General features: G+C 33.2%; 1 protein-coding gene across 1 annotated transcript; it reads right to left on the reverse strand.

Moving 5' to 3' along the window:
- Positions 1-4,051: 4,051 nt before the first annotated feature.
- On the reverse strand, positions 4,052-9,642 carry SIGC (RNApolymerase sigma-subunit C). The gene is made up of 7 exons (XM_028085195.2): positions 9,345-9,642; positions 8,705-8,862; positions 7,961-8,485; positions 7,648-7,878; positions 5,701-5,841; positions 5,400-5,600; positions 4,052-4,714 (listed from the first exon to the last, which is right to left on the reverse strand). The coding sequence occupies exons 1-7, from the start codon at positions 9,442-9,444 to the stop codon at positions 4,433-4,435; spliced, it is 1,638 nt and encodes a 545-aa protein (XP_027940996.1). The 5' UTR covers positions 9,445-9,642; the 3' UTR covers positions 4,052-4,432.
- Positions 9,643-15,313: the final 5,671 nt, after the last annotated feature.

Here is a 15,313-nt window from a genome sequence, read left to right on the forward strand (position 1 = left end):
CCAATATAGGGAATATACAGGGTACTAATGACAAGGTAGAGTTTGAATTCAAATTTGCAGTTCCTGGTATTGATGTCCCATCTTCCTCTACAAATGAATCCAATATTGATGATCATCATGATGATGGTGAGTGTGATGATAGAACCACTTCTCCTATTCAACAACAAGGAGATGATTATTCTATTGTTCGGGACAAAGCTAGAAGACAAATCATAAAGCCAGCCAAATACATTAATAATTATTTAACTGCCTATGTATTATCAATTGCACAAGAGGTTAATGATGGTGTTGAGCCTGTCAGCTACACTGAAGTTGTTTCTTGTGTTGAGTCTTCTCAGTGGCTAGGGGCTATGAATGAAGAAATTCAGAGTCTTTATAAAAATAATACTTGGACTCTGACAGAACTGCCTAAAGACAAACGACCATTAAAGTGCAAATGGATCCATTCCCGGGATTGAAAATGCAAGATGCAAAGCACGATTAGTCATACTTCCATTCGTCTTTTGCTTGCTTTTGTTGCTTTGTTTGATTTGGAGTTAGAGCAGCTAGATGTAAAGATAACATTTTTACATGGAGAGCTGGAAGAAGAAATTTACATGGAACAACGAGAGGGATTTATTGTTCTTGGAAAAGAAGCATTTTGTTTGTCATTTGAATAAATCTTTATATGGCCTCAAGTAAGCACCCAAGTAATGGTACAAGAGGTTTGATTCTTTCATGATTGGGCAAGGTTACTGCAGGAGTCAATTTGATGATTGTATTTATTTCCAAACATTCCAAGATGGATCTTTCATATATTTGTTACTATATGTTGATGATATGTTAATTGCATCATGTGACAAGTTTTCTATTAGGAAATTAAAAACTCAACTAAGCAATGAGTTTGAAATGAAAGAATTAGGTGTAGCAAAGAAAATTCTTGGTATGGAGATTTGCAGGGACCGTCAAGCTGGTAAATTGTTTTTATCTCAACAAAGGTATATTAAGAAAGTACTTGATAGGTTTAATATGAATGATTGTAAACCTGTTTCTACTCCACTTGCTGCACATTTCAAGTTATCCTTAGATTTTTGCCCAGATACAAAGGAAGATATGGAGCATATGTCACATGTTCCTTATGCTAATGTTATTGGCAGTCTTATGTATGTCATGATATGCACCAGGCCAGACCTTGCATATGCTGTTAGCATGGTAAGCCAGTATATGCATAATCCAGGCAAGAAACACTGGAGTGTTGTAAAATGGATTTTTCGGTATCTAAAAGGTACTTCTCATATTGGCTTGGTATTTGACAAAAAAATGGTTACAACTGATAATGTTGTAGGATATGTTGACTCGGATTATGCTGGTGATCTTGATCGAAGAAGATCTTTCTAAGGTTACATCTTTACCCTTTGTAATAGTGTTATCAGTTGGAAAGCTACACTTCAATTTATTGTTGCATTATCTACAACCGAAGTAGAGTATATTCCAACCCTAGAGGGAGTGAAGGAGGCTATTTGGCTCCGAGGTTTGGTAAATGAACTTGGTCTAACACAGAAAGTTCTTACTATGTTTTGTGATAGTCAAAGTGTTATTCATTTAACCAAGAATAATCGTTATCACGACAAGACCAAACACATCAAAATAAAACATCACTTTATTAGAGATGTTGTTGTTGTTAGAAAAAATATGGTTGAAAAGATTCACACTTCTGATAATCCAGCAGACATGCTTACCAAGCCACTTCCAATTACCAAGTTTGAACATTGTTTGGACTTGGTTGGTCTATACAGCACTTGAATGCCCTTTGGGGCTTTATCGAACGATGAACACTTGTAGAATTCGAACCAAGGTGGAGATTGTTAAAATATGTGGTTCTCATTCAATTCCTAATACTACACGTTACTTAAGCACTAATTATTAATCATTACCCTGCTTAAGTTTTGAAGACTCTTCATATGGCCTATTTACTGCTTAAGTTTTGAAGAGCATTCATATGACCTATTTACGAGTGCAGTTTCTGAAGACTTTTCATATGGCTTATTAACTGGTCAAGTTTTGAAGCCTATAAATAATATCTCCATAACTTGAAAAAGAATATAGAAAAACATTTAGAGAGACACACTTTGTAATATACACCTGAGTGTATTTTTGTGAGGATTCTTGTTCCCATTCAAGAGCTTTGTACTCTTTTTCATAGTGGAACTTTGTTCATTATCGTCCCGTGATTTTTTCTCTTACATTCAAAAGAGGTTTTCCACGTAAATCCTTGTGTGTTATTTCTCTTGCTCTTTTACTTGTTTCTCTTTAATTTCCAGTTGTCACGATCTTGTGCTTCCGCATGCTACGATACCATAACAGTTTCATATGTTGCTAATACAATCTCCTAATGTTTCCATGTCCAAAAATCCTTCGAAGAAAAGCAACCAACTCCAATAATGTAGACCAATTCAATATTTATATTTTCATACTGGATTAGCCAATCTGGTCGGATTTGAAAATGCAATTCAAGTTGGCCAATCCAATATCTAAATTTACATAATGGATTGGGTAATCAGGTATACACTCTCGAATCTGATGCATATTTGATTGACCAATCCAGAAATTTAGTTTCATATTAAACAATATGGTATGCATTATCGAATATGGGAGTGCATTCCAGATTGGCCAATCCAAAAATAATTATGTGAAGATGATAAAGATGAAATTGATAATGGACGAGGAAGATGACGAAGACGACATAGTAAAGGTCAATAAGAAACGTTGTGTGAAGAAAGAGGAAAGAAATTTAAGATTTTTAATATATTTTATTTAGGGTAATATGGGATAAAACATTTTATAGGGGTGTAGCTAGAAAAAGAAGAAATGCTCCAAACAATTTATAGTAGGTAACCCATTTCATCATCCTCTTATCCTTTAGGTTCTTATGATTAAACTTTATATATTTTAGTTATAGTGTATTTTTGGTTCTACTGCATGCTTTTCCAACCAAACAATTGTGATGACACTAAAGTTCATATTTAAATGTTATCTCAAGTAGCTCACACTTAAATTTTTTTTTCAAATATTAATTTTTTTAAAATTTAAAAATAATAATAGTGATAATAATTTGAAGTAAATAGCTTAGAACTACTAAAATCAAGCTTTATTTTGTAATTAAAAGGTTATAATAATATTTAAAAATAGACAATGAGTTAATTAGATTTGACATTTTTTAATTATAAAATAGTTGGGAAACTTGTTATTTTAATTTTATTTTAAATAAAAAATGTATAAAATTTAATGTAATAAAAAAACAATAAATAAAAAAATAGATAAATATATATTAATGAATTGGTTTGGATATGTACCTCTATCATTTTTCTTCACCATGCATGAATTCTAAAATAATAGAAATTTGAATATTATCGTTACACAAATACTTTTTATTTTTACCAAGAATTATTCTCTTTTAGAAAGGAGATATACATCCTTATATAATATAATATAATATGGAAATGCAATATTAGCATTTCTCTTATATAATACTTATGCCCAATTTAATCATAAAATAATAAAACACATATTAATGATTGTTTAAATTAATGTTATAATTATTTTAGGATAAGAGAAATATTTAAAAAATATAAATAGTATACTAATTAATTATAAATAATTATCTTTGTAATCAACATTGTAGAATATTAATACGTTTCTTGAAATAAACTCCCAAATTCAAGAATTTAGTTTAACAAATTAACATTTTTTTCTGAGTGATTTTTCTTTTTTTTTTTTCTAGAATTCCTTAATTCTTTTTTTTTTTCGGTGTCCCACCGCAACACCCAGTTACCACATTCCTTTATTAGGGAGGTCAATTTAAAAATGACTATAAATGTAATTCAAGAATACCATGAGGTATTAATGTAATATACTTTAATTACATTTTTTTCCCTTCTTATAACCTTCATTAAAAATTATTTTGATAGGCAATGAAAACTTTGTAAAAGAGAAACTATTCAATCTATCTCATCCATTCATCAGACATATTTTGAAGTGGAATTAAGTGAGCATAGATTAAATAGATGGTAAATATGAAAAAAAGAATGTAATACTTTTTACAAATATACCATTATATGACATGTATTTTGAATATACATAATAGACCAGCACAAATATTCTGTCATTCATTCTCAAGGCCAAATCAAGATCAAGCATATAAGCATTATCACATGATTTGAAGGATAACCACAGAAGAGATCATTAACTTCATGCAGCTTTTCTCTGTTGTCGACACCTTTCTCTGTGTAATGAATTGTTGAGAAACACAAGGTCAAGAGGGTGCCAAACTTTACACATATCTCATCCAACCAATTCAGGACCAAGAGTTTGTACACATCCTTCATTGCCAGATGAAACCAAGAAACTATTTAAGCTTACCAGAACCTAAAGATAATATATGTATATATATGTACTACAGATCCAAATAATAATGCAACTCTGAGGTGGTGGTCTCATTTCTTAACTTTGTTAGAGCGATTTTCTCTATTTTTCTTATCCTCTCTTTGCTAACTTTGAAAAGGGTCCCTATATCCTGCAGAGACTTGGGCTGGTTATCAATAAGGCCAAAGCGTAGGGTTAATACTTGCCTTTCCCTTGAGTTCAAGCCTTTCAGGAGATCATGTACGTCTTTTTTCATATGTTGCTTCAGGACAGCATTTTCAGGGCTCTCGATTGTTGTATCGGGCAGAAGTTCCTATAGCATTAATCCACAAAACAGTTTATACTTGACATAAGATTACAAGATAATTGTTCTTCAAAATTTAGTATTCCCGCACAGGTTAAAGCCTTCAAATCTTATTACTGGTTGCAGATTAAGTTAAAAACAGTGATGGAAACTTTGAACCCACCTACCCAAATAAGAATTTTGTATGCTTTATGACTCTCGATGGGTATAAAAAAATTAAACAAAAAACTGATTGAGTTATACAAGTGAGGTAACATTGGTGACTTGAAAATTATACATCTCTCAAATTGCGGCGGCAGCAGCACTTCAACCTTGACTTGGGGAAAGCATGCTCAAAACATGAAAATACCAACATGCACGATCAACAAAATGCCGTGAGAAAAAATAAAATTGATAATATGGAAGAAAATGAAGTTCTCATGGACATTGGATGCACACAAGAGAGCATGTTTTTCTGTTTTAGTTAATTGATGTGATAAACTGGGCAGGTAATTTATCTTCCATTTTCCTTCTTTTTCTTAAAGGTAGAAGCCTTTTTCATACTCCCAGACATTTATAACGCTTTGCATCTTTCTTCTTACACAACACAGCCAATGATGATTAAAAACAAAATACCACCACTCAGATCATAACACAATAAAAACAAACAGGTTGCAGGTAAGAGAGGTAAAGACAGGGAGAATAGTAGTCTTACATTATATTCTATACTAAGGCAATTCCCCACCTTCTGATCAATTGAAGCAACTATTCTCAGACAATTGCTTGCTGATTTGATTTTATCTAGTGAAAGACCTGTCATCTTTGCAATTTCATAATCATCTGGGCATTTCTTCTGTGTACTTTTCAAGACTTTTCGAGCTTTCTGGATTTGCTTTATTGCCCTGTTTAATGACCACTAAAAGAATAATAATGATTAAAAGAACACGGGATCAAAATTTAGGTTGTCTTGGAAGAAACTGGTACTAAGAAACAATCTCTTAAGCAAAAGAACATACAGGAATTATGATTCCTCGAGAATATCGTTCCACCACTCTTAAAATTGATTTCCTTATCCAGTACTGCACATAGGTTGAGAATTTATATCCCCTTGTACTGTCAAATCTCTCAGCTCCTTGGAGAACACCTACATATCCTGCCTATGAAATGTGAAGAAAACGCATGGGTCAATGAAAATCTAATCTAAATAGGATTCATGCAGGTCTTGATAGTAACATTATAATTCTACATTTCCACTTCAGTCAACTTCACAAAAAACTTTGATCAAAGTACCAATGATGGAAGCACCATGCAAATTTCAGTTGTCCTTTTGTTATCATATATTTACAAAATGTTCAATAAGAAATTATTAAGAAGCGAACTTTAAATCTAACTCAACCTATAATGCACCGATACTTCAACTTGGATCATGTATCCGTGTCCGATACTTTAGGATACTTTAACAATACTTATGAAGTATTTAATTTATGAGGAAGTATTTAATTTATGAGGAAGTATTTAATTTATAAAATCATAGTACATTACAATAAAATCTTTGAATAGTGACCAATTTTAGTGACAAAAAATAATTAGTCACTATATAGTGACCTAATTGACAACTAAAATAGTTCCAAAAAAGTATAATTGGTCTTTAAATTGGTAATTAAAACAGTTTCAATTATGAATTGATTTTTAAATTGGTCACTAACATTAGTTACCAGGTTTTGGCTACCAAAATAATTGGTCTCTAATTAGGAAATTTGGATTCACACATTAACAATCATATATTTATTATGTTTGTAAGAATTATTGTACACTTTTCAATATTCATATATCATGTATCTATCACGTATTGTATCCTATTATTTTGAAAATAAACGTATCAACGTATCAGATACGTGTCATATCCGATACACGTATCGTATCTTGCATCATAGAACTCAACCATATAAACCCGTCTTATAAGATGAGGTTTGTACCCACTTATTATATATTATAAATTTACCTTATCTCTAGCAGATGTGAGATCTCCAACATCCCCATCACACCAAGGTATATACATCTTAAGCTTGAAACTAAATATTTATGGGTAGTCCAATAGTGAATGGCAGAATAGATCCAACAAATAACAAATGTCACTAGGATAGACTTTTAACCTAATTTTGATACCATATTAAAAATGAACTTTAAACTTAACTCTACAAAGACTTATAAGACGAGGTTTTCACCCATTTATGTATTGTAAATTTGTTTTATCTCTGGTAACAATAAAGAAAAGCATGAGACATTGATTCTAATTTCTAAGTGATAAAACTGACAGAAACTAAAAAAATCATTAGATTCATCATGTGTAGTAGAATGACATTTCGGGTGGAGAGGACTTAAATCCTATGATGTTTTGGGTCTATATCCTACTATGGGATGTTTGATGGAGTATTTATGAAATTGGTTTCCCCCACTTCCTTCCTAGTATGGGATATTTTGGGTCTATATCCTTCAATGCACAGTGGTAAGAATTTAAGATCAGAGCGGTTTATCACTAAATGAGAATATAATAAAAGATCACATGTAATAATTGTCTTCAAAATTAGAGGTGATAAATTGTTGGTGCACTGGAATAAGTATAGATGTAACCATCAAGAAGGGAAATGCCTCTATGCGTGTCCTTTCTTTCAATGAACTGATACAATCAACTCAATATACATTCCACCCATCCCCTTCCTCACCCACAGTATACACATGCATATATCTTGACTTATTTGCTTCAATTTTAACTCTCAGAAATTGTTCATTGTTGGCTCCATAAATGTCGGCTCTTAATCAGGTAAGTTGGGTTCTTGAGATATAATTTACAACTACACACAATGAGTGCACAAATAGATAAAAGACAAATAGAAACATGTCCTCGTCAACAAATGGCACATTATGTATATAATCAATCATGCATAATGACATTTGGAACTAACCTGAAGTAAATCATCCAAAGCTATTCCCATACCCCTGTATTTTCTGGCAAGAAATAGAACTAAGGAACGAGAACTCCGTATGAGTTCATCCCGGCAATAATAACCATGATGCAATAGCTGTGGTAGCACCTTCTCATCAACTCCAGATGCTTCAGCCCAGTGATTCAAGCTCACTACTCGCTTGGTATCCTCTTCTATAGCTGTCCTAATTTTCTCTAACTCAGCTAGCACCTAGAGTAGTAAAGAATTTCAGTATTTATGTAATTTACAATCACGGAACAGAATCTCTCTATTTCTTAGATCATACACTAACCTTTACACCTTTTGCCATCTCTGCCTCCCTTTTAGCAACCATCACTCTTTTACTTTTACTATTTGTTGCTCTTTTCACAACTGAAAATGAGAATCCTAATAGATCTTCCTGATTAGCTTTTAAAGCCAATGACTGTGATGAAACTGCTTTGACATCAATTTCTCTCTTTCTTCTAGTTTTATTTTCCTTTTTCTTGCTAGACGGGACAACACTTTTGCCCTTGTTAGGTACTTTATCAGCATAGTCTGACACAAATGAGCTTCCAAGTGATCTTGATAGACAAACATTGAAAAACTCGAGAGCACCAAGCTTCTCTAGTTGCAATCTAATAGCCTTTTCCAACCTCTGTGCTTCAGAATCGGCAAAAGTCTCTTCTAAAACACCAAGGTTCTTCATTAATAAATGGAAATGCTGTGGCGTGAATGACTCGAACTTCTTTGAGACAGTAGATACCTCTCCAAAAGGCATTTGGGTATTATCAAACATGCCATGTACACTACTCATTGACATCTTCCCTTTGCTTACCTGGGAAATTAGCATCTCATAAGACCTATGTTGGCCATCAATATAATGGACTCGACACTTCTAAAGTGAAAAAGTAAGGATACAATCACCACTAATTTAAAGAGAGTTGAGTTATCAAATACTACAATTCAAATCAAGAACACATACACCATAAGGAGTCAAATCCCAATATAATAAGAAAATCACAACACTCATAATAGAGAATTATGTCGTACGTACCCCAGTTTCTTCTCTTCCTAATGAATCATTTTCCAAGGTACCCAAGGCCGAAAATGCATAAACCCTTCCAAAATCTTTCTGCAAAGCTTCTCCTTCCTCATAAAATGTCGACGGCAAAGACAACTTCGTGAAGTTGAAAAAATTCTCCTTGGCTCCAGCTGCACCATATTTCACCCAAATTTTAAACCAACAGAAACGAATTACAAACATAATCTGAAGTAAGTAACATGTTAATAACATTACACTCTATCAAAATAAAAAATAAAAATGATTTTACTACCTTCACGATTGTTAAGTCTTTCTCAGTTTCAATTTCTGTGCATTAGGACATAATTTTTACGAAGAATTTTAAAATAATTACAAAAAAAAAATTCACAATCACGATTCTGTAAATTCTACATAATCAGAATTAATGGTTGATCTAAACTTTAAGATAATTATAGTAACAATCAACAATACAGTATAATTTCTAATCCTTATTCTAAATTTTAAAATAAACACTGTAAAAATCAATAGATTGAATGAATACATAAAATCTCATTCCTTAGTTTGTGATAAACTAACTGTGGTAACAAGACACAAGAAATATATAACCATACAAGAATAAGATGATGATTTAAAAGGAAAGAAGAGAAGTGACCAGAAGATGGAGAAAGAGAAACAGGTGAATTGGTGAAGGAATGAGGGGTGTGAAGAGGCACGCAATATCTGAGTCTGTTGGGGTTTAGGCTGAGACCCATATCGTTTTGTTGCGGTGAGTGAGAGAGAGAGAAAGAGAGTCCATGAAACAACGGTGGTTGAAGTTCAGAGCACAGAGAAGAGAAAGAATCCGAATTGGAAGGTCATAAAATGCGTTAAGCAATTCGCAATGTGGATATCGCGTTGCGTTGCTGTAACTTCCACCACCAGTTCTTCATCTCGCTCCCAGTGGCTGCGATATTTTTCTTCCTTATTACATATTTTTACTTAACTTCTATTATTTTTATCAGCTTAAAATTTCAAATAATTATTTATTTAGTTTACGTAAAAATAATAATTATATTAAGACTTTATAAAAATAAGTGAATTTTGTTTTTAATGATGGTGAACTTTATAGTGGTTATTGATGTATAGATACATTTTTATCATTGTAATAGACCCTCAATTACAATAGTGCATAAAACACCTTACACCACCATTGTTTATTAATTCATTGTTTGACCTTTTAAGTTATTTTTATTGCATATTGATGTTTTCTTCCTCATTCATAGTAAAAAATATTTCATGAAAGGAGTTTTCATTGGATGTCAATGACATTATAAAATCAATGTGATAAGAATCTAAGTAGAAGCATACAAAATTATAGAAGAACCATTTGTAACAATATACAAGTGTAAGAGAGAATCTCACTTAATTTTGATTATAACTTGTTCATGGATGTTTCTAGGATGATTATGTTAAGGCAAAGGGAACTCAAGCTCTACAAGATGCAACTTTTAATTTTTTCTTTTTCTTTTTTAGTCATTAACACCTAAGTTGTATAGTATGGACCAATCACCTAATCAGTCAAAGCTATTAAGTGTCCCAATTTAACATTAGTCACTGATTGGTTGGTCGGCAGAATCATACAAAGCCTAAAAACAAGAAATAAGCTAAAGCATAATCAACTCGGCAAAACCTTTGTTAACTAGAAAAACTGTGAAAGATCCAACGGGGTTGTCACCGTCGTAGCAGAATCCAACGCTATCCATTGCTCTCCAACTCATTTAATACTCTTTGAAAAAATGTAGGCCGATTGGTAGTCCTCATCGACGCAACTAACCAATCTACAATGAGGTTAACATAAATCAGCTTAGTAATCGTATTAAGGTATGATTGGGCCGTAATTAGGTTGGTGGTAAGTGAAAACCCATTACAAGTAGTATAAATAGAAGGTCCAAGTAAGGTATTTAGTTACATTCATTATCGCATTTAATACCCTTACACTTAGACACTTTTTAACTTAAGCATCAAAGTGCCTTCTGCAGGTACCATCCGAGCGGCTTTGGACAAAAGGGATTATTTGGAGACTAAACTGACAAGAAATAGAAGTGACACAGGACAAGCTATCTAGGACTTGAGAGTACCCCTTCGACCATATAGAAACATAAGTTTTTACCATAAAAAGAAAAATAGAATATTTGATCACAAACTATGTATAAGATCTTGATGAGATGCAAACTAAAGGTTCAAGCCCGGAACACAATATTAGACGAACTTGTAAACATGCATTATAGAATTATAGACAAGTCAACAATAGGCACTTGAAGTGTTAGATAACCATGTATTAGAGGACACCTTGTTTTGATATATGACTTCACTAATCGACTCATTCTTTAAAAGATGAGTATATAATAGGCTTGAAGAAAACAAGTTGAAGTAATCACATATGAAGAAAACGTCAGAAGAACAAATGAACAAAAAGTGTTAAACACCAAATTAAATAATAGATGAGTCCATTAAAGCGCAAACAACATGCAACATATACCTAATGAATAGATGTAATTCATATATGCCTAACACAAGACATATCATTATGATGTCACATTGTCTAAAGCCTATGAGTTGTGTTGACATGAATAACACTTCAACAAGATGATTGTCTATCAAGCATTGAGTACTTGGGGCGACTTTGGAATAATGTAATAATGTCACTCAAAGATGAAGGAGTCTAACACGCATGCATGACCTATCAACATCACTATGAAAGGTATGCTAACATGACTAGTAGTTTTAGGGAACACTTGCTTACAAAGCATTGGATGGTTCGGTGGCTTTATAAAGATGTTACTCCAAGATGAAGAACTTTATTACTCGTGCATGAATTGCCCAAATCAATGCAAAAGGTATGTTGACACGAACAACGCTTTGAGGGGACATTTGGTTGCCATGCCAACACATTGTTTGAAGTGGATTGTCAACTTTATGCAACCACTTTCTCAAACATGGAGAGACTATTTTTTTTTATGGATATTCAACCGATAAAAAGGAAAACTTGTATAGATTGGTTGGACAATGCGTAGACACTACTCGTACCCAACTTGTTGCCATCCCAACTCATACTCAATGTTTCCAATAAGACAACTAGCTTCAAGCCAATTGTGTAGTTCACCCCTTATCCTAGGCCCAAATACATTCATTATAGTGAGAGTCATGAGCATTCGATTAGCAACAAACTTTTAAGGTAGTTCAAGCACCATCGTTGAGTAAGGCAATGAAGGCAAATATCAAGGGTTTTCATCCTTCCCAATTGGCTGAGAACTTCCCCTACATTTTCTTTGTGTTGCTTGTTATCCGCCAAACCAAGTCTCCTTTCTAAAATGTCCTCGATTTGACCTTAGAGTTATATTTTCTTGTTGTCATGCGCTTAGTAGCTACTTCTCGTGTCTGAGCTTTTTCCCGCTTCTTGCATAGCAAGTCTAGGTTGATATAGAGGCAATCGTCATTGTTTTTCTTCTCATATTGTGCTTGCCAAGAGGAAGCCTCCGCTATTTCAACCAATATCATGGCATTAGTGTCATAACTTTGGTTGAAAAGGGTTTTGTTGGTGGTTGATTAAGGGGTACATACACCCATAAAACTTCTAGCAGATCTTCTGATCACCTTTCCTTGGTTGTGCCCAACCTCTTTTTGAGTTCTATAATTTTAAATTAATAAGAACTCATATTAAATTTTAACACTTTTTTAGAGAAATCTTTGGATATGTTTTGTCATTTAGCCAATGAACCTATTAACAAATGAAAATAGGAAACATTCTTTTCAATATATTTATAAATATTGAATGAAGTCTTTTTTATGCTTGTATTATGTAATCATTTTTTTATACTAAACATCACATTTTTGTTTTTAAAGATGTTAAATTATATATAGGTAGTGTTGCATTTTGTTTATCCTCTTTGTGTCTTTATAGTGGTTATTGATGTATAGATACATTTTTCTCATTGTAACAGACCCACAATTACAATAGTGTATACAACACCTTACACCACCATTGTTTATTAATTCATTGTTGGTGTTTTCTTCCTCATTCATAATAAAAAGCATTCTATTGAAGAAGTTTTCATTGGATGTCAATTACATTTTAAAATCAAAGTGATAAGTATTTTAAAATCAATGTGATAAGTGATAAGAATATAAGTAGAAGTTTACAAAAGTGTCTAAGAACCATTTGTAACAATCTAAAAGTGTAAGAGAGGATCCCATTTAACTTTGCTTAACAAGGGTGTTCATAGATGTTTTTGGGATGATTATGTTAAGGCAACGAGAAGTCAAACTCTATAAGATGCAAGTTTTAATTACTTTAGTCATTAAAACCTAAGTTTTTATCATAATAAACAAATACAATTTTTTTTGTCTCATGCATGTGCCTACTGTAAAACATGTACAAAACAAAGAGAAGAGTAAAGTATTTCATTACAAACTGTGTATAAGATCTTGGTGACATGCAAACTGAAAGTTCAAGCTCAAAGCACAATAAGATGACAACAAAGGCATTAGAAGATGCTTAATCTAAGGCAAACATTCATAGAGTACTTGTCTTTGACGAGAGGAGCACACAATTTTTTGTAGAGGAAGTAAAACTTCAGCAGCGGTCCTACTAGTGGGGCAATTTGTAGTTCAGTTATATGAACTCTGGTGTGACTTTGACAAATTACCAAAAACTTCACTTATTAGACACCCATGTGATTACAACATACAAACATGCACACCACAAATTTCTTATGTATATTGCTTAAATGTACACATCAGAATGAGTTTCTCATGTTCATGAAGGACTCTATTGAATTGAGAAATGAAAACTATTGACCTCTTTACACTATGTAGATATTATGTCCAAATCCTAAAATGAAAACAAGTTCAAAGGGTAAACCTATGTCAAATCAGAAAAGGGTGGATCTGGATACTAAGGAACAACATAATTGTGAAAAAATGATTATTGAAGTATCTTGGAAGCCAATGTGGTGAATTTGCAGGTTCTTCTTTAAATCTAGCCAATATTCTTGGACAAACAGAACCTTCATGTGTACTTATCTTCAATCTATTCTTAGCCCATCTTCGCGTGATGTATGCCCGAATTTCCTCAAGCATTGTTATTATGGGCTTACTCCTTGATGTAACAATAAGACTGTTAAATGATTCACTCATGTTAGTCACCACTATGTCACACAAATTTGTTTGAGTAAACCTTGATCTTGACCACTACCTGTTGAAAGAAATTCACATGTATTTATCAAAACATAATGGTGCAACACGAAATTTAACTTAGAAAATATAGCAACAACTAAAACTTGCCTTAGGGGAATTTGAATAAGATATTTGAATGTCTCATCGTATATGTCTTTGATCTTCATCATTTCTCTTTCCCATGCCTATGGGTAAATGCATTTAGTTGCCTTCCACATCAACCGCATCAGATTTGCACTAGGAAATTTTTTCCTAAAGTTAGTGTATAAATGGCAAACACAAAATCTTTGACTAGCTCCAAGAAGAAGTGTCTTTATATAGCTTACATGAGACCCTATACAAGAATTAGTACATTAGTGAATGTCAATCATGGTTACAAAAAAATTTAAATGGTTTGAAAAGAAAGTACCTTTTGTTGGTATGAGATGAATGTACACAAACCAAGAACATGTGGTCCACCAAGATCCTCAATAAACAAATCCATGAATCAAGTCCAGGTTTCCTTGCTTTCTACTTCAACAACAGCCCATGCTATTTGTAACGTCCTAGCTGGATATTATTTATTTAAATAAAATTAATAATAAATAAATAAAAGATATCATTTATTCAACACATTTCCCAAAACGCGGGAAATAAAAGCTTTATTATAAGCACCAAAATGTTGAAAACATAAAATTTAATTCAACCTTACATCTCCAAATCCAAAATTTAATCTAGATTACAGAAAAATAATATAAAACTGTAGAAATAAAAATATCCCCACACTACTCCGCTCTGACGCTAAGTCTCACTAGCACTTCCTGGAACATAATATGCTCCCATGTAACAAGTTACATGATCATTGTCAAACACAAACATATAGGGTGAGCTTAAATAAAAAGAAATACGATATAAAATAAAGTAATGATTTAAAACCCATGACTCCAATGAAAACCCCAACCGTCAAACCTAACATTCACATATTCTTTTGGACGCCTCTTGATTCTACACCATTTGATGATTACATTGGTCGATACTTGCTGCCACGAGTGTCTACTCACCCCTCCGACTACAGGTCACCACCTATAGTCCACACGTGGGAATGATCTTGTCATTGCCACAATCTGCAACACTAACTGGAGTTCCTCAATACGAACCTCATTCTGTATTTGTCCCAAGACTACCAAACTCGTCGGCTAATACCGAGGAGGGCAATCTTCCGGAATCCATCTATACGAGCAACAAACCACCAGGCTACAACCTCAAGTGACCTAATGTTACCCCAATACAAGCTTTGCTCGTAACTAGGCCCCCAACAAATCATCGCCTCAAGACCTCCATCTAAAGCTGTGTAGAATCCTCGGCGCAATCCAACTCTGCACCCAGAACCGCCTGGCGCTTCATACTCGTCGCTAGGCGAAACCAAGT

This window comes from Vigna unguiculata, chromosome 8 (assembly GCF_037176805.1).
Source record: "Vigna unguiculata cultivar grain cowpea cultivar isolate G323 ecotype 2 chromosome 8, ASM3717680v1, whole genome shotgun sequence".
Lineage (NCBI taxonomy): Eukaryota > Viridiplantae > Streptophyta > Magnoliopsida > Fabales > Fabaceae > Vigna > Vigna unguiculata.